Source organism: Hypanus sabinus, chromosome 6, assembly GCF_030144855.1.
Source record: "Hypanus sabinus isolate sHypSab1 chromosome 6, sHypSab1.hap1, whole genome shotgun sequence".
NCBI lineage: Eukaryota > Metazoa > Chordata > Chondrichthyes > Myliobatiformes > Dasyatidae > Hypanus > Hypanus sabinus.
In genome coordinates this window covers 55,763,634-55,789,096 of record NC_082711.1, presented here as the reverse complement: position 1 = coordinate 55,789,096, position 25,463 = coordinate 55,763,634, and the positions used below count along the sequence as shown (strand labels likewise).

General features: G+C 42.5%; 2 protein-coding genes across 9 annotated transcripts in view; one reads left to right on the top strand and one right to left on the bottom strand.

Annotated features, from left to right (window-relative positions):
* The window catches only part of LOC132395481 (alpha-2,8-sialyltransferase 8F-like), a 98,954-nt gene extending 74,873 nt beyond the window's left edge, over nt 1-24,081 (top strand). For all 8 annotated transcript variants that reach the window (XM_059972165.1, XM_059972171.1, XM_059972170.1 and 5 more), the window contains 3 exons: nt 2,443-2,555; nt 12,768-12,857; nt 20,975-24,081. In XM_059972165.1, coding sequence (XP_059828148.1) covers nt 2,443-2,555; nt 12,768-12,857; nt 20,975-21,446 — 675 coding nt within the window. In that variant the 3' untranslated portion in view covers nt 21,447-24,081. The remainder of the gene's footprint in view (nt 1-2,442; nt 2,556-12,767; nt 12,858-20,974) is intronic.
* LOC132395483 (uncharacterized) overlaps nt 1-25,463 on the bottom strand; it is a 221,060-nt gene that overhangs the window by 173,468 nt on the left and 22,129 nt on the right. The window lies entirely within an intron of this gene.

The window sequence follows — 25,463 nt, the reverse complement described above, 5'->3', positions numbered from 1 at the left end:
ACCAATCCACACAGATTGTGGTCTTCTGGTTAGGAAGTCGAAGATCTAATTGCAGAGGGATGGTATTAAAGGCTGAGCTATTGTCAGTGAACAGCATCCTGACATTGGTTCTTGTGTTGTCCAGCTGGTCTGAGGTGGTGCGAAGAGTCATTGAGATTGCATCTGCTGTTGACCTATTTTGGCAATAGGCAAATTGCAGTGGGGCAAGGTCCTTGCTGAGGCAGGAGTTCAGTCTAGTGATGACTAACCTCTCAAAGCATTTCATCACTGTTGGTGTGAGTGCTACCGGGCATTAGTCATTAAAGCAGCTCACATTGTTCTTCTTAGGCCCTGGTGTAATTGTTGCCTTTTTGAAGTAAGTGGGAACTTCCGTCCATAGCAGTGAAAGTTTGAAAATACCCTTGAATACTCCCGCTAGTTAGTTGGCACAAGTTTTCAGAGCCTTACCAGGCACTCAATCAGGACCTTCCACCCTGCGAGGGTTCACCCTCTTTAAGGACAGCCTAACATCGGCCTCTGAGACAGAGATCACAGGGGTCACCAGGTGCAGCAATGAACTTCTCAGCTGTGTTAAATACTCCCTTTCAAAGTGGGCATAGAAGCTGTTGAGTTCATCTGTTAGTGAAGCATCCATCCTCCTTTCCACCTAATCTGCCTTAGTCTTCTATGCCAGGTTCAAGAGCCCCAGTGAGATACAGCACCTCAGCTTCCATCTGTATATGTTGTAGCTTTCTGGGTTATAGAGCAAGAAACAATCTGGCGGAGGAACTCAGCAGGTTGAGCAGCATTTGTGGGAGGAAGTGATTTGTTGACATTTTGGGTGCCACTGGTTAATCTGATCTCTCTCTACCTCACAATATTAAATTTATGCTTCGTATTTTATGCATAACTCATCTCTCAATTTTATCCTTATGTAACCCTCTATCCAAACTTGACTCGCTAGCTAACTCGGCTGTCAGCCACATGAGCCAGCTGTGAGACGGCCATTTTTCGTAAGCAAAACATCTAGGGTCGGTAGGATTTGGTTCTAATGAAACAGTAAAGTAAGGATTTTCTGATTAAGGTACACTGATAGTAGTGAAAGCTGTGTAAATACTGTCCTAAAGACAATCAAAATTTGCCAGGAAATGAAAGATTGATGAATGGCATAAAGTTACAAAGCAAGTATATTTACCAAATTTTTAATGTTAGCAAAGATTTTCAGAAAAAGGAAATAAATTTAAAAGGGGCTATTAAGGTTAATCCATTCCAATGTGCACATAAACGTTGGAGCTCATTTTTGGAGTAGTTGGGTATTGCTTTACTTATGCGCTTGATGCACCATCAATAACTCACACTGAGATGTAAGGCGAGATATCGGCTTTTATTGACTGGAAGAAGGAACCAGGAGTGAGTGTCCATCATACTATGTCCTGGAGACTGAGGCCAAGCGTCAGGCCTCAGGTCGCCTTTATACAGGGGCCTGTGGGAGGAGCCACAGGAGCAGTCAGCAAGGGGCATGTCCAGACAGGCAGTTCACCACAGCGCTGAACCCACATTCTGTGTGAACGACTCCTCCCACAGTTTGAATTTACCTCAAAGACAATCACAAATGACTGGCTAACTCAAGAGCATTGGCTCTTCCTCCTTTAAACCATTCATCTGTACAATACACAGTTTCAAGTGGGATTCTCCAAGCTTCTTTGCTTGTGCTCTCTTCTGTACCTCCTCTGAAGAGACCCCAAACCAGACTACTGTCCTTCAGAAATTTGACACTCCCAATCTCTGGAATGACCCAAAACAAATGCTCCTTATCTTTAAACAAAGGCAAAACAACAGTGTATGAATCTCACTAACAGGACACACAACATTTGCAGAAAATTACTAAAATAAAAAAAAGTACCTCACAGCACAACAGTAGAAATCTTAACCAGGGTTTTACACTTACTTTCCTAAGTTATTGTGTGTTATATGTGTGTTATGTGTACGAATGTCGTTTACACCTTGCCTCGTTTGACAGTATACATATATATAGTTAAATGACAATAAACTTGATTTGACTTGAAAGTGTGCATCAGGACTGAGAATGAGGAGGGCCAGCTGGCCAGAATTGATGTGGTGAAAAAGGAGTCTGGGATTCATTGTCTGAAGAGCAATGTAAAATGGTAGGCAAGTTTGCCATTCAGGGGAGGAGAGCAGGGTTGAGTTGGGAAGTATGGCATGTGAATGATAGACTGAGGCAGAGGGAGAGGGAGAGAGAAAGAGGGGGGAGAAGGAGAGGTAGAGAAAGAGGGAGAAAATGAAAAACAGATGGAGCAAGGCAGAGGGGGGGGAAGAGTGAAGATTGAAACTGGTTACTGGAGAGAGATTTGCATAAACAGAGATGACTCACAGAACTGGGCTCCAATAAATAGCTCTGAACGTAGCTTAATTTTCTAATTGAATGATGTATATTTTGTTCAGACAGATCCGTTTAAAGATCACAAACTTAAATATTGCTCAGTTGTTGGAAATGCTGGATTTCTAATTAACAGCAGCTGTGGAGCTGAAATCAACGAGGCCGACTTTGTATTCAGGTAAGAAAAGAAAGAATAAAAAAAAACCTACTCCTAGGTATCTCAAAGGTTTCCACAGCCAACAAAATATATTTATCTCAAAGTAGGAGCCACTTTGATAACAATACACACCCACAAGTTATTTTTATGTGATAATTCCTTCATAGTCTGGTTTGCCAGAGTCAGATTCATACATCTTGGAATCAGGCCCTTCAGCCCAAAGAGTCCATGATGACCATCAAGCACCTATTTACACAAACCATATCTCATTCTCCCAAATTTTCCCCTACATTGTACCACTTGTGACTGCCAGAATCCGGATCAGAGATAAAGGCTCTAGATGAAGATTCTCTACCGGAAGCATCAACTGTTCATTCCCCTGCACAGATGCTCCCTGACCCACTCAGTTTGACCAGCAATTTGTTTCTTCTTCATTTGGCTTTTTCATGGGATAAATTTTGACCTGCGATCTTCAGAAAAGATTGAACTAGATCACCTGTATCTCTCCTCCTTGGTTATTGGGCATGGTGGTTGTTTTAAGAGTTCCTGTTATTTTCACCTTAAAGAACACGTAACAGTTTATTCAGAAGAATGTATGTCTTGCTTGGTTCTGTACCAGATTTTTATGCATTAAAGTTTCCAAAATAGGATTCAAATCCAAAACCTTCCAATCCAAATCATATCAATGCAGCTATTAAGAAGGCAAGACAGTGGCTCTATTTCATTAGGAGCTTGAGGAGATTTGGAAGGTCACCAAAAACACTCATAATTTCTACAGGTGTACTGCAGAGAGCATTCTAACTGGCTGCATCACCTTCTGGTGTGGGTGGGTTGGGGGAAAGGTTGCTACATTAAAGTAAGCTGCAGACAATTGTAACATTATCAGCTCCGTCATGGGCACTAGACTCTGTAGTATTCAGGTCATCTTCAAGGAGCAGTGGCTCACAAAGGTGGCATCCATTATTAAGGACCTCCACTGCTCAGGACATGCCCTCTTCTCATCAGAAAGGATATACAGAAGTGTAAAAGTACACACTCAACAATTCAGAAACAGCTTCTTCCCCTGTGCCATCCAATTTCTGAATGGACATTGAGCCCATGAATACTCCCTCACACCTTTCTTTATTCGCTATTTTTGCTCTACTTATTTAATTTAACTATTTAATATATATTTACTGTAATTTACAGTTTACAGTTCAGTCTAGTTTTCGTACTGTGTCATGTAATGCCATGGTCATGAAAAACATCTCATTTTTACTATGTACTGTAGGAGCAGTTATGGTCGAAATGACAATGAAAGTGACTTGACTTGACTTGACTTCTTTCTCTCTCTTTTGTCATGCATTGCATTGGACTGTTGCCACAAAGTTAACAAATTTTAGAACAAAAGCCAAGGATATTAAACCTGATTCTGATTCTGATTAATAAGGATAAGAGAGGAATCACTCAGAAATTCTTAGTTGAGTAAAAAAGTTTCTCATCAATGGATGAATACTAATTATAGGTAGAGCCTCATTCCTAGACTTTAAAGTGGAAAAGACATTAGGTTTAAGTGATTTTCTAGAGCTGATCATTTCTGATAAACAGGTAGAAATTAATAAGCAGATGCCTTCTGACCAATCAAGCACTGAATAGAAAGCTTTTTGTAATGAATCCTAGAGATTAATTGACCTAGTGACAGGATAACCATGTTCCTGCATCTTATTAGGTACAATTCTGGACTAATCCCATTTTCTATCACTTAGCTTGTAGCTTTCTGTGTCCTGGCATTGTGGTTTATTCCTTTAGGAAGTGCATTCCAGATTCCCACATCCTCTAGGTGAAAACGTTCTGGGTTAGTTCCCTTCTTAACTTCTTAATACTTACTTTAAACTTATGTCCTCCAGTTTTACACACCTTTGTTCTGGGGAATTATTTGTGAATATATTCCATCTATGCTCCGCAATCATATCCTCTTTTATTCTCTTCTATTCCAAGGAAGATAAACCCAGCCTATATCCCGGTGATTCTCTTTACACACTATGAATCTGTGCTTCAATTATACACTTTGTTAATTAGGTATTGATATACCTTGCAATTAATACAGTATGTAATATTTTATAGACCAGCAACTGGTTCAAAATATTGTAAAAGTATTCCAAACAGTGTAACAGCATAATTGCATATATGAAGCTTTATAGTTGGTGTCACTGACAAGACCACAGATGCTTTACAAAGCAGCTATAATGATGCACGCTCACCATATGCAGCATGTACTGGTGATGGGCAAATTAATTTCCTAAACATACTGTAGGTCATAAGGAGATATATCTTTGGCAGGGAATATATCATTGAGAGAATAATCCTGTAATATTTAAAAAGATAAACAAGAACACCCAGGAATTTATATTATGCAGAATTATAGATCTGTAGGAAATTACACTACAAATTCTAAATGACCACTTTTTAGGCTGATACATAGTAACATAAAAAACCTAAGCACAATACAGGCCCTTCGGCCCAGAAAGTTGTGCGGAATATGTCCCTACCTTAGAAATTACTAGGCTTATATATAGCTCTCTATTTTTCTAAGCTCCATGTACCTATCTAAAAGTCTCTTAAAAGACCCTATCGTATCCACCTCCACCATTGTTGCCGGCAGCCCATTCCACGCACTCATCACACTCTGAATAAAATACTTAAACCTGACATCTCCTCTGTACCTAGTCACCAGCACCTTAAACCTGTGTCCTCTTGTGTCACCATTTCAGCTCTGGAAAAAAGCCTCTGACTAGTCACATGATCAATGCCTCTCATCATCTTATGCACTTCTATAACATCACCCTTCAACCTCCATCGCTCCAAGGAGAAAAGGCCGAGTTCATTCAACCTATTCTCATAATGCATACTCTCCAATCCAGGTAACATATATAAACATAAGAGATAGGAGCAGGAGTAGGCCAATTGGCCCCTCAAGCCTGTTCCACCATTCAACAAGATCATGGCCGATCCAATCTTAACTCTAGTTTTCACCGAATCCCACAAGGCAACAGTGCCAACCAACAGGGCACCATGCCGCCCATTTTATTTTATTATTCATCCCGCCCAAACCCATGTGATCACCCGGGGAAAAAAAAACGATTTGCCAATTGAGGAGAAAAAATCTGGAAAATTCCTCTCCGATCCATCCAGGCTATCGAAAACTGGTCCAGGAGATCACATGGCTGATCTAAACCTAGCCTCATGTCCACTTACTTGCTCGCTCACCGTATCCCCTAATACCATTTTTATCCAGGAAAATGTCTATCTCCGTTTTGAATTTATTGAGTGTAGTAACTTCCACAGCCCTCTGGGGCAGAAAATTCCACAGCCCCACTACCCTCTGAGTGAAGAAATTTCTCCTCATCTCAGTCCTGGAACGGCATCCCCTTATTTTAAGATTATGCCCCCTAGTCCTAGTTTCACCCATCATTGGGAACATTCTCCCCGCATCCACCTGTTCAAGCCCCTTCACAATCTTATATGTTTCAATAAGATCGCCTCTCATTCTTCGGAACTCCAATGAGTAGAGTCCCAATCCACTCAACCTCTCATCATACATCAACCCACCCATCCCTGGTATTAACCTAGTGAACCTTCTCTGCACTGCCTTGAGAGCCAGTATGTCCTTTCTTAAATATGGACACCAGAACTGCACGCAACACTCCAGGTGTGGTCTCACCAATACCCGGTCCAACTGCAGTAAGACCTCCCTGTTCTTATACTCTGTCCCCCTAGCAATAAAATCCAGTATTCCATTGGCCTTCTTGACCACCTGCTGTACTTGCATACTAACTTTTTGTGTTTCCTACACCAGGACCCCCAAATCCCTTTGCACAGAAGAACTTTCCAGTTTCTCTCCATTTAGATAATAACTTGCTCTATTATTTTTCCTGCCAAATTGCAAGACCTCACACTTGTCAGTATTATATTTCATCTGCCAAATGTCTGCCCAATCACTCAGCCTATCTATGTCCCCCTGCGGGTTTCAATGTCCTCCACACTCATTACACTTTCTCCCATCTTTGTGTCATCAGCAAACTTCGATACGTTGCACTTAGTCCCTTTCTCCAAATCATTAATATAGAATGTAAAGAGTTGGGGTCCCAACATCGACCCCCGCGGAACACCACTAGTCACCAACTGCCAGTCTGAAAATAAACCATTTATCCCAACTCTCTGTTTTCTGTTAGAAAGCCAATCCTCCACCAATGCCAGAATATTATCCCCAATCCCATGATTATTTATGTTAAGCAATAATCTTTCGTGTGGCACCTTGTCAAATGCCTTTTGGAAGTCCAAATACACCACATCCACTGGTTCCCCTTTATCTACCCTGTATGTTATGTCCTGAAAGAACTCCAACAAATTTGCCTAACATGATTTCCCTTTTGTAAAGCCATGCTGACCTTGCCCTATCAAGCTATGTTTATCCAAGTGCCCTGTTACTGTGTCCTTAATTATCGATTCCAACTTTTTGCCAACCACAGATGTTAGGCTAACTGGCCTATAATTCCCAGCCTTCTGTCTATTACCCTTTTTAACATCCTTGTAAATCTCCTCTGCACCCTTTCTAAGGCTTCCACATCTTTCCTGTAGTGAGGCGAAGAGGGCTGAACACGATACTCTAAGTGGTGTCTGACCAGGGTCCTATATAGCTGCAACGTTACCCCTTGGCTCCTAAATTCAATTCCAACATTGATGAAGGCCAATACACCATATGCCTTCTTAACCACAGCATCAGATTGTGCAGCTGCTTTGAGCATCCTATGGACTCGGACCCCAAGATCCTCCACACTGCCAAGAATCTTATCATTAATACTATATTCTGCCATCATATTTGATGTACCAAAATGAACTACTTCATACTTATCTGTGTGGAACTCCATCTGGCAATTCTCAGCCCAGTTTTGCATCCTAGGGATGTCCCCCCGTAAGCTCTGACAGCCCTCCACACTATCCACAATACCTCCAACCTTTCTGTCATCAGTAAACTTACTAACCCATCCCTCCAGATCCTCATCCAGGTCATTTATAAAAATCATTTTTCATTTTCAATCTTGTTTTTATTGATTTTTTTTAAAAAAATGAGTAAGTACAAATCATTGAAGAAGTTATATCAAATACATAATGCAATAAACACACAAACAATGAAAGGGATGTATACTGTCAAAATCATACAAATGTAATTTTAGGCTATTGTGTATAAACAAAGAACCACAACTCCTCTTGGCAATTCATACAAGAAAAAAGACTACAAATTTTTTATAGTAAAGTAAAGAGATAAAAAAACCTGGGAGGTAACAGAAAGTGTCTGGCAGTGAAATATCTCACCAATTTCTGTGCTTGAGCAGCAGAGGGCTTAATTCAGGTAAGGGGACAGACAGGATTCTACAAGTTTCGTATGATTGCTTGACCACTGTCCCTTCATGCACAAACTAAATTTACACATTATGCAATTCACATATACGCTTGAAATGTATATAAAAATTTCGGTAAAATTACCATTTTTATAGCATTTATCTGACCAATTAATGACATCGACATAGGTGACTATTTGGAAAACGTTTGTTGTGTATATTCAATTAGAGGAAGGAAATTATACTTACAAAGGTCTTTAAAATTTTTAGTAATTTTAATACCAAGATAAATAAAATAATTTTTAGCAATATTAAAAGGTATTTGATCATAATAATCAGAGTAATTATTAATAGGAAATAATTCACTTTTATGTAAGTTTAGTTTATATCCAGAAAAAATACTAAATTCAGTAAATATGGATAACATAAAGGGAATAGATTTCCTAGAGTCTGAAATGTAAACTAATAAATCATCTGCATATAACAAAACCTTATGTAGTTTATCCCCTCTCTTAATACCCTGAACAGAATTAGAATCCCTAAGAGCAAGAACAAGTGGTTCTAAAACCAAATCAAATAATAAAGGACAGAGAGGACAACCCTGATGGGTTCCTCTATATAATCTAAAATAAGGAGACTTTTGATTATTAGTTATAACCACAGCCACCAGGGCTTGATAAATTAGTTTGATCCAGGAAATAAATCCCGGACCAAAATTAAACCTCCTCAAAACCTGAAACAAATAAGGTCATTCCACCCTGTCAAAAGCTTTCTCTGCATCCAGAGACATAATACATTCAGATTCTTTAATTGAGGGAAAATAAATTATATTTAACAATCTTCGAATATAAAAATGTGAATACCTATTTTTAATAAATCCAGTTTGATCATTTGAGATAACAGTAGGCAAATTATTCTCAAGTCTATTGGCTAAAATCTTAGAGAAAATTTTAATATCCACATTCAGTAAGGAGATAGGTCTACAGGATGCACAATAAATCTTTTCCTTTTTTAGGAATCAATGAAATCAATGCCTCATAAAAAGTTTTCAGAAGATTCCCAGAGGATATAGAATCAGTAAAAGTTTGAGACAGATGTGGTATAAGCATTTCATTGAAGGTCTTATAAAATTCCACTGTATAGCTATCTGGTCCTGGAGCTTTCCCTAATTGCATAGAGGATATAGCTTTAGCTATTTCTTCTTGTTTAATAGGTACATCTAGTATATTAATATTTTGAGTTGAAATTTTAGGTATATTTAAGTTTTGCAAGAATCTGTTCATAATAAAAGTATTATCAGAGAATTCAGATTTATAAAGATTGGAATAGAAATCCATAAATATCTTATTAATTTCATAAGGGTCTAATGTTTCAGTTCTATCTGGTCTACGTATTTTCAAAATCTGTCTTCTGACCATGCCTGCCTTTAGCTGTCCAGCCAAAAGTTTACCTGACTTATCTCCATGTGTATCAAATAAACTTTTAGATTTAAAAATTTGCTGTTCAATGGGAAAAGTCAGAAGCAAATCATATTGTGTTTGAAATTCGACCCTTTCTTTATATAGATCTTCAGTAGGTTTTACTGAATACGCTTTATCAATCTCTCTAATTTTTTTAGTAAGCACTAACAGTTACGCTTTAGTTTCCTTTCTTAAAGCTGCTGAATATGAAATTATCTGTCCCCTAAGAAAAGATTTCATTGTATCCCATATAACCAAATTTGACATTCTTTCAGTTGTATTAAGTTCAAAAAACATAGAAATTTGCTCCTTAATAAAACTTAGCAAAGGCTGGATCCTGTAACAATATGGGATTCAATCTCCACTGTGACATTTTCGAAAAACTATTAGAGAGCTTCAGGGTTAATTTCAAGAGATGTGTGATCCGACAATGCAATGACATCATACGCACACTCAACAACAGTGTAGCAAGCTTGTATCCAGAAAAAAGTAATGAATTCTTGAGTATTTATGATGAACATGTGAAAAAAAACAAAAAATCTTTGTCATTAGGGTGTTTATATCTCCAGCTATTGACCAGGCCATATTCCAGTAGAAAAGAATAAATTTATTAGGAGGCTTTATTAGGAGGTGATGGATTGGTTGATGACCTGTCAATCGCCGGATTCAGACAGCAATTAAAGTCACCGCCCATGATCAACTTATATTCATTCAGATTCGGTAGCTTCTTAAAAAATTCAGGACTGTCTAAATTAGGTGCATATACACACACCACAGCTAGCTTTTGACCGCACAATAAACCAGTAACAATTAAATATCTTGCAATAGAATCAGTAATAGTATTAAGATGTACAAAAGGGATTTTAGAGTTGACAAAAACAGATACCCCTCTAACTTTATTAGTCAATAAAGAATGATATAAAGGGTCTTTCCAGAATTTGAAAAAAGTGATCTTCATCCTGTCTCTGTACATGAGTTACTTGTGCAAAAATAATATCTGCATTAAGTGTTTTTAATTTTTAAAAAATCTTTTAACACTTAATAGGATGATTCACATCATTTAGATTCCAAGAGATTATATTAATTTTACTAACCTCCATGTTTAAGATTTAATTTAAACTTTTATAAAGAAAGCTATTGTGCAAGTGTACATTAACTCAAAAGGAACAAATTTGACCAGAAGTGACGACATACTTGAGAGAAAATGTCCATCAATAGGACTGTCCAATCGAGAAAAATATTATAATCACAAAGAGTAAGGGTCCCTGAACAGATCCCTGAGACACTCCACTGTTGACTGACCTCCATAAAGAATAGGATCCATCTACAACCACTCTTTGCCTTATGTGGGCGAGCCAGTTCTGGATCCACAAAGCAATCTCCCCTTGGATTCCATCTCTCCTTACTTTCTCAATAAGCCTTGCATTGGGTACCTTATCAAATGCCTTGCTGAAATCCATATTTACTATACCTACTGTTCTTCCTTCATCAATGTGTTTAGTCACATCCTCAAAAGATTATATCAGACTCAAGGCACAACCTGCCCTTGACAAAGCCATGCTGTCTATTCCTAACCAGACTATACCTCTCCAAATATTCATAAATCCTGCCTCTCAGGATCTTCTCCATCAACTTACCAACCACTGAGGTAAGACTCACTGATCTATAATTTCCTGGGCTATCTGTACCCACTTTCTTGAATAAAAAAACAACATCCGCAACCCTCCAATTCTCTGGAACCTCTCCATTCCCCATTGATGATGCAAAGATCATCACCAGAGGCTCAGCAATCTCCTCCCTCACCTCCCACAGTAGCCTGGGATACATGTCATCTGGTCCCGGTGACTTACGCAACTTGATACTTTCCAAAAGCTCCAGCACAACCTCTTTCTTAATATCTACATGTTCAAGCTTTTTAGTCTGCTGCAGTCATCACTACTATTAGCAGGATCATTATTCATAGTGAATACTGAAGTAAAGTATTCATTAAGTACCTCTGCTATTTCCTCCGGTTCCATACACACTTACCTACTGTCACACTTGATAGGTCCTATTCTTTCACGTTTTATCCTCTTGCTCTTCACATACTTATACAATGCCTTGGGGTTTTGCTTAATCCTACCTGCCAAGGCCTTCTCATGGCCCCTTCTGGCTCTCCTAATTTCCTTCTTAAATTCCTTCCTAGTAGCCTTATAATCTTCTCGATCTCTAATATTAGCTAGCTCTCGAAACCTTTTGTAAGCTTTTCTTTTCTTCTTGACTAGATTTATTGCAGCCTTTGTACACCACAATTCCTGTACCCTACCATAACTTCGCTGTCTCATTGGTACATAGCTATGCAGAACTCCACACAAATATCCCCTGAAGATATGCCTCATTTCTTCCATATATTTCCCTGAGAACATTTATTTCCAATTTAAGCTTCCAGTTTCCTGCCTGATAGCTGTATAATTTCCCTTACTCTAACTAAATGCTTTTCTAACTTGTCTGTTCCTATTTCTGTCCAATACTATTGTAAAGGAGATAGAATTATGATCACTATCTTCAAAATGCTCTCCCACTGAGAGATCTGACACCTGACCAGGTTAATTTCCCAATACCAAATTAAGTACAGCCTCTCCTCTTGTAGGCTTATCTACATATTGTGTCAAGAAACCTTCCTAAACACACCTAACAAACCCCACCCCATCTAAACCCCTTGCTCTAGGGAGATGCCAATCAATATTTGGGAAATTAAAATCTCCCATCATGACAACTCTGTTATCATTAAACTTTTCCAGGATCTGTTTTCCTATCTGCTCCTCGATATCCCTGTTACTATTGGGCTGCCTATATAAAAAAAAACAGTAAATTTATTGACCCCTTCCTGTTCCAAATCTCCACCCACCAGGACTCCGTAGACAATCCCTCCATGACGTTCATCTTTTCTGCAGCCGTGACACTATCTCTGATCAACAGTGCCACGCCCCCACCTCTTTTGCCACACTCCCTGTCCTTTCTGAAACAACTAAAACCCAGTACTTGAAGTAACCATTCCTGTTCCTGAGCTATCCAAATCTCTGTAATGGCCACCACATCATAGCTCCAAGCACTGATACATGCTCCAAGCACTGATACATGCTCTAAGCTCATCCACTTTGTTCAGAACACTTCTTGCATTAAAATAGACATATCTCAAGCCTTCAGTCTGAGCGTGTCCCTTCTCTATCACCTGCCTATCCTCCCTCTTGGACTGTCTACAAGCTTTCTCTATCTGTGAGCCAACCTCCTCTTCAGAAGTCCTGCTATGTTTTGTGCATTTACTGCTTTTCATTAGTGTTTATCATTAGAGTAATGATTATGTTTTTATTGTGCTGTATTAACTGGAAAAGATATTTGTATAAATTTATTTGCAGATGCAATATTCCACCAATCAAGGATTATAAAGATGATGTGGGAACCAAAACAGACATGGTGACATTAAACCCAAGTATTCTTAGAAGCAGGTGATTATGTATAAATATATAAAACTAAACCAAAAGTATAGAGACAAAGATGATGTTAAGAATATTGAATAAGTAAAAATAGGTTTAGGAAATATGATGTATTTTTTAACAACACATTTTTGGAAATCTTACCAATTTTCTTTCACCCTTTGCCAGCTGGGATTTTCCTCTTTATATTTGAATGCCAGAAATTCCATGCATTGCCTAATCTCCCCTCTGATCCCAATTTAGTTGAGTTCTGCCTCGTTCACAGGCTGTATTACTTCAGGTGATCCATCTTTAAGAGAAGGTTACCTGTGATTGGGTGAACCATGGCCTGTTGCTGCTGGGGATTGCTGCTATGTATAAAGTGATTGAAAGATTCTCCAAGGGGACCTGAGAATTGGAAATTATTTGAATTTACTCTTCTCACCACCAAACATTTCCTGAACTAATAATCTACTTGAGCAAACAATCAACCATAAAAGGGCTTGAGTATATCTAGCTGCTTAATCAGTATCCATCATTACTGGCAGATAACAGAAGCTGATGGAACATGGCTGACCTTAGTCCAACAGAATGCAGCTCCAGTTTCTGCATTGCTGAGCTCTGCTTAAATCCAGCCTTTGATCAGCTTGAGATAATCTGAAATCTTCACTGCAAATGAGGGAATTTATTATATGATGTAAGAACCCCATTTTATTATTAAGTTCAAAGTTCAGAAGTTCAAAGTACATTTATTATCGAAGTATATATACATCTCACATCCTTGAGATTTGTCACTGAACAGGCATCCGTGAAACATAAAATAACCCATTCACAAGCAGAATTAGCAAGAACTGGTGACCATATAAAGCACAAACTCTATTGGCATGGTGTCATGTATTGAAAAGGAATTTGAAATTGAAATGCTAAGGTTTGTTGATGTAGTTTGAGACTAGTCAAGTACTGTGATGATGGGACAGAACATGTGAGGGAGCATGGAATCGAGAGTGAGAAATAAAGGCATATCCAGAGCATGCAGCATCGAACCATGATGTATGCACTATCTAATTAAGTATTAATATAGGTTGCAAATACACAACAGTGGGGTCAAGGATACAGTCGTTTAAAATAAGTTTAACGTTAATTGATGAGAATGGAGAAACCTGCATTCCGAAACTTCCAATGTTTTATGGAGCCAGGTACACTGGGTCTGAGATGGAAGTGGTGGCTCTCCTCATTTGAACTTTAAGCTGACTGTAAAATCCAGTCTCTATGAAAACGAGGTACTGCCTTGCGAAGTGGTCCTTGTGGAAGAAGTCGTTGTCTGAGTAGTGTGTGTCAGAGTAGGAAGGCTTTGGCTCAAACAGGATTTCAGTGAGAACAGGCGGCGTCTAGGTAAGTTCATTTCTTATCTCTTCTATAACTCTAGAATGAATAGGGGGTGTTCCTACTGTCAGTATTCTGTTCTGGGTTTCAGATCTGGCATTTCCAGGGGACCCCCAGCAACCTTGATGGCCACATTGGCGTCAGGTGCATCAAGATGCAGCTCCTCCGAGACTGTGTTAGGGAACTGGAGCTGCAGCTCAATGACCTTCAGCTTGTTAGGGAAAGTGTGGCAGTGATAAACAGGGAGGTAGCCACCCCAAAGATACAGGAGAGAGATAAATAGGTGACTGTCAGAAGAGGGAAGGGGGGGACATCAGATAGTGGAGGACAACTCTGTGGCAGTCCTCCTTAACAGTAAGTACTTCATTTTGAGTACTATTGGGCGGGGGGAGAACAGTCTACCTGGGGAAAGCCACAGTGGCCATGCCTCTGGCATTGAATCTGGCCCAGTGGCTCAGAAGGCAGGGAACTGAAGAGGATTGCAGCAGTTATGGGGGAGCTCTATAGTCATGGGGACAGATAGGCAATTTGGTGGATTCAAAAAGAAAACACAGTTGGTAGTTTGCCTCCAAGATGCCAGGATCCGTGATGTTTCTGAAGACATCCACAATATCCAGAAAAGGAAGGGAGAGCGGCCAGGAGTCATTGGACATATTGGTACCAATGACACTGGAAGAAGAAGGGAAGAGGTCCTAATAAAAGAATATAGGGGTTATGGAGGAAGTTGAGAACCAGGACCTCAAGGTTAATAATCTCGAATTTGCAACCTGTGCTACGCAAATGTGAGGATAAGAATAGAATGAAGTGGCAGATAAATGTGTGGCTGAAGAATTGGAGCAGGGGACAGGGATTCTGTTTTTTGGATAATTGGGATCTCTTCGGGGCAGGTAGAACCTGTAAAAAATAGACCAGTTGCATTTGATTCCCAGGGGGACCAATATTCATCTGGGACCTCCATCCACACCATCCGCTGCCACAAAATCCTGATGTTCCTTCTCCCATGATGCTTTCAGTGTGAGAGGCATGCCTCTCAGGCCCTTTGAAAACCTTCCCCTTCTTCCCTTAAACCTATGTCCTCTAGTATTCAATTCCCTTTTCCTGGGATAAGACTGTGACTCTCTACCTTATCTAAGCCACTTACGATTCTATAGTCCTTCAAAAGGCACTCCTCCGCTCTGTTTACTCTCGGGAAAACAGTTCTAGTCTTCCCAATTCTATATAAGTCAAGCCTTCCAGTCCAGGCAATATCATTGTGAATGTTCTTCCTCACCCCCTCTTTCTTTAAGCAAACCTGTCTTATAATGTGGAAACTATAACTACACATATTCCTACAAGCATAATCTAACTAAAGATTTGTACAGCTGTATTTCTTCCAGAAGTTAGTTTCAAATTTTGTACTTTAAAAAACTGCTTTAGTCACTCATCTCATTGGATAATCTTGTTTGTTTTGCCATTGAGCTTTTACCTTCTAAGGGCATTAACTTTAGCTATAAATGCCATCTTATTTGCTCTTCATTCAACCTGCAAACACCTGGACAACAAAAGTGCAAACATCAGGATGTTCATTATCAACTGCAGCACGGCATTCAACACCGTCATCCCTCACAACTAATCAATAAGCTTCAAGGCTTTGGCCTCAATACCTCCTTGTATGGTTGGATCCTCAGTTTCCTCACTAGCAGACCCCAGTCTGTTTGAATTAGCAACAACATCTCCTCCATAATCTCCATCGGCGAAGGTGCACCACGATGCTATTTGCATAGCCCACTGCTCGACTCACTTTACAGATGACTGTGTGGCAAAGCACAGATCTAATGAAATATTCATGTTTGCTAATGACACCACTGTTGTCCAGGCTGAATTAAAGGTGGTGATAAATGAGCATATAGGAGGGAGGTTGAAAATGTGGCTGAGTGGTGCCTCAACAACAACCTCTTATTTAATATCAGCAAGACCAGGAGCTGATAATTGACTTCAGAAGGAGGAAACCAGAAGGTCCGTGAGCCAGTCCACAGTCTGGGCCAGAACCTACTTGGGAGGTCAGCCTCTGCGCTGAGGTGCCGGAAACTCGGCCGGTTGTGCCAGGTCCACATGGGCCGGTTTGAGGCGGTCCACCGTGAAAACCTCCTCTTTCCCCCCAACGTCCAGCACGAACGTGGACCTGTTGTTCCAGAGCACCATAAACGGCCCCTCGTATGGCTGCTGCAGTGGTGGCCGATGCCCGCCCCTTCAAACAAACACAAATTTACAGTTCTGCAGGTCTTTGGGTATGCAGGTCGGGTTCTGCCCATGCTGTGAAGTGGGTATGGGGGCCAGGTTACCGAGCTTCTTGCGTAGTCTGCCCAGGACTGCTGCGAGATCTTCCTCTTGCCCCCGTGGGGCTGGTAGGAACTCCCCGGGGACGACCAGGGGCGCACCGTATACCAACTCGGCCGACGAGGTGTGCAGGTCGTCCTTGGGCGCTGTGCGGATGCCGAGTAGGACCCAGGGAAGCTCGTCCGCCCAGTTGTCTCCTCACAGGCGGGCCACGAGGGCTGACTTCAGGTGACAGTGGAAACGCTCCACTAGCCCTTTTGACTGTGGGTGGTAGGCAGTTGTGTGGTGCAGCTGAGTCCCCAAAAGGCTGGCCATAGCTGACCACAGGCTGGAGGTGAACTGGGCGCCTCTGTCGGAGGTAATGTGGGCTGGTACACCAAAGCGAGATACCCAGGTGGTGATCAGGGCTCGGGCGCAAGATTCGGAGGTGGTGTCGGTGAGCGGGACCACCTCTGGCCATCTTGTGAACCGGTCCACGATAGTCAGGAGGTGCCGCGCTCCGTGCGACACTGGCATGGGGCCCACGATATCCACATGAATGTGGTCGAAGAGCCGGTGGGCGGGATGGAACTGCTGCGGTGGGGCTTTGGTGTGCCGCTGCACCTTGGCCGTCTGGCAGTGCATGCACGTTTTGGCCCATTCACTGACCTGTTTGCGGAGTCCATGCCAAACAAACCTGCTGGAAACCATCCGGACAGTTGTCCGGATGGAGGGATGTGCCAAGTTATGAATGGAGTCGAAAACACGGCGCCGCCAGGCTATCGGGACGACGGGACGGGGCTGGCCGGTGGCGACGTCACAGAGTAGGGTCCTCTCACCCGGGCCTACGGGGAGGTCCTGGAGCTGCAAACCGGAGACTGCGGTTCTGTAACTCGGAATCTCCTCATCCGCCTGCTGCGCCTCTGCCAGTGCCTCAAAGTCTACCCCTTGGGAAAGGGCATGAACGGTAGGGCGAGAGAGCGCATCCGCCACGACATTGTCCTTACCCGAGACGTGCCGGACATCTGTCGTGTATTCAGAGATGTAGGACAGGTGGCGTTGCTGGCGGGACCACCAGGGGTTGGATGCTTTTGTAAACGCAAAGGTAAGTGGTTTGTGGTCCGTGAACGCGGTGAAGGGCCGACCTTCTAGGAAGTACCTGAAATGCCGGATTGCCAGGTAGAGCGCCAACAGTTCCCGGTCGAAAGCACTGTACTTGAGCTCGGGCGGCCGCAGGTGTTTGCTGAAAAACGCCATGGGTTGCCAGCGACCTGCGATGAGTTGCTCCAGCACCCCACCGACTGCCGTGTTGGATGCGTCCACTGTGAGGGCAGTAGGGGTGTCCATTCTGGGATGTACTAGCATTGCGGTGTTCGCCAAAGCTTCCTTCGTTTGAACGAAAGCGGCGGCGGACTCCTCGTCCTAGGTAATGTCCTTGCTCGGACCCGACATCAGGGCGAACAGGGGGCGCATGATCCGGGCAGCTGAAGGGAGGAAGCGGTGGTGGAAATTGACCATACCTACGAATTCCTGAAGGCCTTTGATCGTGGTGGGTCGGGGGAAGTGGTGGACCGCATCTACCTTAGCGGGCGGAGAGGTTGCCCCGTCTTTAGTAATCCTGTGGCCCAGGAAGTCAATGGTATTGAGTCCGAACTGGCATTTGGCGGGGTTGATTGTAAGACCGTACTCACTCAGTCGGGCGCAGAGTTGATGGAGGTGGGACAGATGCTCCTGACGACTGCTGCTGGCTATGAGGATGTCATCCAAATAGATGAACGCGAAGTCCAGGTCCCGCCCCACCGCGTCCATTAACCGCTGGAACGTCTGTGCGGCATTCTTCAGGCCGACCGGCATGCGGAGGAACTTGAAAAGGCCAAACGGGGTGATGAGAGCCGTTTTGGGGACGTCGTCAGGATGCATCGGGATTTGATGGTACCCTCGGATGAGGTCTACCTTAGAGAAGATCCATGCGCCGTGCAGGTTTGCTGCAAAGTCCTGAATGTGCAGCACAGGGTAGTGGTCCGGTGTGGTAGCCTCGTTCAGCCTGCGGTAGTCGCCGCACGGTCTCCAGCCTCCCGGCGCTTTGGGCACCATGTGCAAGGGGGAGGCCAATGGGCTGTCGGACTGCCGGATGATCCCCAATTCCTCCATCCTCTGGAACTCCTCCTTCGCCAGTCGGAGCTTGTCCGGGGGAAGCCGCCAAGCGCGGGCGTGGAGGGGTGGTCCTGGGTCGGGATGTGGTGCTGTACGCCGTGTCGGGGCATGGCTGCTGTGAACTGCGGTGCCAGAACCGATGGGAAATCCGCCAGAACCCTGGTGAAGTCGTTGTCGGACAGCGTGATGGAGCCGAGGTGAGGGGCTGGCAACTGGGCTGCACCCAGGGAGAACGTCTGAAAGGTCTCGGCGTGTACCAGTCTCTTCCTGGGCAGGTCGACCAGTAGGCTGTGAGCCCGCAAAAAATCCGCACCCAGAAGCGGTTGGGCTACAGCGGCCAGTGTGAAGTCCCACGTGAACTGGCTGGAGCTGAACTGTAGCTGCACCTGACGGGTGCCATAGGTCCTTACTGTGCTGCAGTTCACGGCCCTCAGGGGGGGCCCCAGTGCCCTGCTGCGGGTGTCGTAACTCGTCGGAGGTAAAACGCTGATCTCAGCCCCAGTATCGACCAAAAACCGGCGTCCCAACCTTCTATCCCACACATACAGAAGGCTATCCCTATGGCCAGCCGCCGCAGCCATCAGTGGCGGCTGGCCCTGGCGTTTCCCGGGAACTTGCAGGGCGGGCGACAATGGCGGGCTTCTGCGCCCCACTGCTGGTGGTAGAAGCACCAGTGTTCCTTGGGCCGGGGGTTGGCGGGCTCTGCGGCCGGGCCTGGACTGGTTTGCTGCTGGGACCGTGGCTGGGAGATCTGTGCGATGGATGCCCCGCTCACCTTTTTGGCGTTCCACAGCAAATCCGCCCGGGCAGCCACCTTCCGGGGGTCACTGAAATCCGTGTCGGACAGCAGCAGGCGTATGTCCTCGGGCAGCTGCTCCAGGAATGCCTGCTCAAACATGAGGCAGGGTGTGTGTCCGTCGGCTAGAGACAACATCTCATTCATTAAAGCCGATGAAGGTCTGTCGCCCAAGCCATCCAGGTGCAGTAAACGGGCAGCCCGCTCGCGCCGTGAGAGTCCGAAAGTCCTAAGGAGCAGGGCTTTGAATTCTGTGTACTTGTCGTCTGCCGGGGGTGACTGTACGAACTGCGCGACCTGGGCCGCTGTGTCCTGGTCGAGGGAGCTCACCACGTAGTAGTAGCGGGTGTCTTCTGAGGTGATCTGGCGAACGTGGAATTGGGCTTCGGCTTGCTGGAACCATAGGTTCGGTCGCTGTGTCCAGAAACCCGGCAGTTTCAACGAAACCGCATGAACAGAGTCATTTCTGGTCCAAAAATCGTTTGGACCGTCGGGGTCACCAATTGTAGCGGTGTGCTACACGCAGCGCTAAAATTACGACACGGAGTCGGTAACTGCAGTCGAAGGAAAAACTTTATTCGAAATCCTCAGCCTCACTTTTAAGCCTCCCTCAACCTGCCCCCCATGGCGCAGAGGCTCCAAAGCTATCTAATTGTGAGCCGGTTCGGATGTGCCAGGAAATGGGTCGCCACAGTACCACACATTCCAACAAAGTATGTGCTTGCTTTGAGAATGTAATTTTGTGCCCACTGGGGCTGCAAAGTGGTCACTCTTTGATATTCTAAACAGCAGAGGACTACTTCAAAGAGGAGATAGAGCAGATGGGAATGAGTCACATTGCTGTGGATGTGAGATCATTCTGGATGAGGATGGTAGATATCTTTCTTTAATGGGCATTAGTAGACAAAACACCTTTATCATAATATGTCTGTTGACACTGGTTAAAAAGCAAAGCGGTTAATGCATGAAACACTCATCAGGTGAAGCCACAACTGTGGAGTAAGAAACAATATTAACATTTCAGGTCAAGCATCCTTTTTCAGAACTAGAAAAGTGAGGAAATAGTCTCTCTCTCCATACCTGCTGGCTTGTTTGTTGAATATTTACAATGCTTTCAGTTTCTGTTCCAGACTTGCATCATCTTCACTTTTATCTGATTTTTGAATGTTAATGTTAACTTTGCATGTGTGTTAATTAACTAAACTTAGTATTTAAATTTAAATTTGGCTGATGTGGGGACCCCAGTTAACATCCTGGATTCATTATTCCAGATCCCAAGATTCACTCGTCCAGTAACAAGAAGTCATGCAAGTTAATAGATTCCAAACTCATTTTTGCCAAGTCAGAATTGCACTCTGAGGCTGTGGATGGCATTATTAACACCTGTTTCATGGCCAGTATCAAGATCGCCCAACTTATTTAGCCCCAGACTGCATGCACAATTCCCTTTGGTTGTGTTGACTATTTAAGTTACTTTGACAGACTGATAGTATTCCTATAAACAATACTGTTTATCTTACAGATTTCGAAGTCTAAATTCAAGGCGAAAGCCTTTTATGGACCATGTATCCATCTATGAAAATGCATTGATTCTGCTGCCTGCATTTACTTATTCATCTGATGCTTCAATCTCATTTAAAGTGTCCTTCACACTGCAAGACTTTGGAGCAAAACAACAGGCAATATTTTTAGGTCCATCGTACCAGAAATCACTTACTCAATTCTGGAAAGCTCAAGGTATAGGTGAAACGTCTCTTTCTTCTGGTCTCATACTATTAAGTGCAGCATTGGAAATGTGTGAAGAAGTCTGGGTGTATGGGTTTTGGCCCTTCTCCAAAGATGTAGCTGGAAACCAGTTGTTCCATCATTACTATGATAATAAAATGCCAAAGAAAGTTCACTCATTTTCTAATGAATTTTACAAACTACTACTGCTTCACATGAAAGGGGTTGTGAAAGTGCAAGCTGGTCAATGTGGGAAATCCTCTGTGTAAGTCACTTCTTCAGATTTATTTTTTGAAAGGGGTTATAACTAACATGTACATTGTTAAATCTTCCCTAATGGTTAGTGATGACAGAAAAAATAAACACAACTCAGTTATTCAATGCTTGATAATCAATCACCATTTCTTTGCAGTAATCCAACATGTTATGATTCCCTTAAAATCCAAAAATCTTTGATCTCCTGTTTGATGACACCTAGTGACCAAACCTGAGTAGTGGCCACAATGAGCACACTATGCTTCCTTGGATGACCGACTTCCTGTCCACTCGAATGTTAGTGCTGGTTCTTACCCACCCATTCCTGGCATCAAAACCAATCACTGGAGCGTTCTCTCCAATATCAGGCTCAGTCCAGCCCCACTTTAGTCTCCTGAATTGACCCATTCTCCATCCTCCAACGTTGACACTAAAAGTTTTCAGTTTTCTCAGTGGAGGAAAATCAGCAACTGCAGTATATGAACTGCACCACCAAGGACCAGAATTGTAGGAAGCAACATAGTCTCTTTATCAGAGGCTACAGAAGTAGCTGCAGAAATAGAATGTTGGCTGTGGCGATAGAGGGACGAAGTTAAGGGAGTGGGAATGACAGATGTTCAGAGGCAGAGAGTGATGAGTGTAGAAGAAAAGAGTGTGTGTAAAGGGTTGGAGAGGAGATGGGGATGAAGGGATAGCAGGGTAAGGAAATCACGGTGGGAGAGTGTTGATGGGAAAGGGGAAGAGAGCCAGATTGGTGTGTGGATGTGATGAGCAAAACCAAGACAGAAAAGAGGAGAAAATACAGCGAAAGAATAAAGCAAAGAGGTGACAGTGGGTGAATGTGTGAGAGATGGAGGTAAAATTGAGGGTAAGCGACAAAAGGAATGAAAAGGATTAGATGCACCCACTCTCTTCTCAGTTCCCTTGAACCTCTTTTTCTTTCCACACCCACTCACTATCACTCTCCACCATTCCTCTTTCATTCTGTTGCCTCACTGCTCAATTTCTTTCTTCACCTTTCTGGCATATGAGAGAGCATCCAGGACAGCAGGAAAGTAAGGAAAGAGAATGGGACCGTTTGGATTTACTTCAGAGAACTAAGATGAACCCAAGGAACACAACGGCCTGTCATAAGTTTTTTTTTAAAAAAATGCATGTGCACCAGTGTTCACTAATTACTAACCATTAAAAATGAATTAGTTTTGACCTTGTTTGAATTTACTCTCACATCCGATCCAAGGTAACTGTGGCTCTTCTGTCAGTAATATAGTAAATAAAAGCTGTTTTTTTTCCCTAAAGTGAAGTCACCAAAGATGTCAAGGCAGCTCCCACATTAGATTAAACAGAGAGTAATAGTATTTGGAGGTGCGTATAGTGAGGAAACAGATGGTAAGATTAAATTATTTTACTGATTGAGGAAAATTAATCTCCACACAGAAAACTTCTGAAGATTTGAAGCTGATTTAATTAAAGTGTACACTTGTGAAGCATTTTTGTCCACAGACTGGAGAATCTAGAACTAAGGTAAGGGGTCAGCAACTTAGTATAGAAGGAAGGAGAAACTTCTTAACTCAGAAGAAACTTAACTTAGAGTTCTAAATTTGAACTCTCCACACACGGGAACCCTGAGCATACTTTATAATGACAAATTTGGATGTCCTAGAAGTTTGGCAATTTTGAGGAGGGGAACGTAATAGATGAGCCACAGTTTCATTAAATAGAGAAGCAGACGCGAGGGTCCATGAGGTCATCTTCTGTTTGCTATTCTTCTTTCCATATGCTTCAGTTTTCAGAAGGACTGTAGTTGCGGCTCAGTTGCTATGGTAAGGGATTTATAACTGGATAACCAAAAATGGATCTATTATGACATATCTCAGCAATAACATGTCAACATGGGATCTTCTACGAACACTATGGACTTTTTTTAAAGACCTGAAGATCCTGATAAGATCACATGTTATACTTCAGTGTGTACAGTCAAACTTATGTAATTGAAGTTAAAAATTTAAACTACAGACATTGGAAAGCTGAAATAAAAATTGAAAATGTTGGAAACAGTTAGGAAGTCAGGCAATACTTAGGGAAAGAGAATCAAAATTACTAGCTCAGGTAGAATATTCTTGGCCAGAACTCAGAAAGAGAGAAAACATTTATTTGATGTTACTGGGAGAGGTAGGATTACCCCAATGAGCTGAAAGGCCTCCCAGCCACCAATCGTCCAGAGAAGTCTGTCCAATTAATCTCTATAGCAGTTACTGCCCAATCCAAGCAACATCATTGTGAACATGTTTTGCACCTTCTCCAAAGCCTCCATGGTGATAGAAACTGAACACAATACCCCAAATGTGGCCAAATCAAAATTTTATGCAGCTGCAATGTGCCTTCACAACTTTTATACTCAATTCCTTGATTAATAAAAACAAATATGCCTCAGTTACCACCCTATCCACCACGACAGGAAGTATGGACTTGCACCCCAAATTGCCTTCATACATAAATGTTCCAAATGTTCCTGTATAAAATGGATTAATTTTAAGTTTTATACATACAAAATATAATTGATGATTGTATTATTGATATTTGCTCGGCTAGACTTAGATTTTGGTGTTTAACAATAAAGTGTAAAGAATTGTAATTTTCAAAAACTGACGATCTATAAGATGTTCATTTATTGTTTGTCTGACCTCTGCATTCTGAGTGGCTGGAATACTACACAAAACTCCAGCTATGGCCTAACTAATATCCTATGCAGTTCAAACATAATCTCTCCATTGTCTCTCAATAAATTATCCAATATATCATCAACATTCAACTATCATCAATGATCTGTGGACATGGTCTGGTTGTACAATATATAGCATCAATACTGCATTCCTCTGTCTTCCATTGTGATCCGTGGACAAAGTTTATCTATAACCAGCCTAATATGCTTCTCTCCTAATTCCCTTCAGGACATCTCACTTCACTTTTCAGCAGGTAGCTGAAAGTGTAGCAACTGCTGTAACAGCGAAAACTAGTAGACTTGGTTAAATGGAGTAATACACATAAAATGGTGGAGGAACTCAGCAGATCAGACAGCATCTATGGAAGGGAATAGTCAATGGTTCAGGCTGAGACTTTTCAGTGTTTGTGTGTGTTACTCTTAGATTCCAGCATCTACAGACTCCCTTGAGTTCTGGATAAAGGTTCCAGATTCAAAATACTTTAGTATCATTTCCTGTACACAAGTGTAAGGAGAGTGAAACAATTGTTGCTCCCGATTCGAAGAACAAAAAAAACCGCAAAAGATAAAGAACAAATTAGTAATAAAACACACACACACAATAAATATCAATATATAGGATAGCTTATATACATAGTTTGATTGTGTGTCCATAAAGTGAACCTAGGCTGTACATAAGGTGACTATGGGGAAATAATAAAGTATTGGTTAGTGGGTGGAGATGATGATCAGCCTTACTGCTTAGACAAAGTGACTGTTTTTGAGTCTGGTGGTCCTGGTGTGAATGCTATATAGCCTCCTCCCTAATGGGAGTGGGACAAACAGTTGATAAGCGGGGTGGGTGGTATCCTCCATGATGTTTCTGGCCCTTTTCTGTTACCTTTCTATATATATGTACTTGATAGCAGGTAGGTTGGTGTAGTGATGTGTTGGACAGTTTTGACTGCCTGTTGTACAGACTCCCTGTCTGTGACAGTGCAGATATCATACCAAGATGTGATGTTATAATGTTCTACTGTGCATTTGTAGAATGACATGAGTGTGAAAGTGCAAAGTACAGCTCTCTTTAGCCTCAGAAAATCTAGGCATTGGTGAGTTACTGTGACAGTGTAGATTGTGTTCTGAGACCATGAGAGGCTGCGTGTGTAATGTGCCCTCACAGAAAATTGAAAGAAACAGTGGCGAAGACACATCTGCTCTATGGAATGTTTCCTTTTAGCCTGCCTCAGTGAGTAAAAAAACACTTGTTCCCTTACCCACATACAACTGTAGTGGTTGTTTGGTCCCTAAGGTCCTCCACTGAATATCA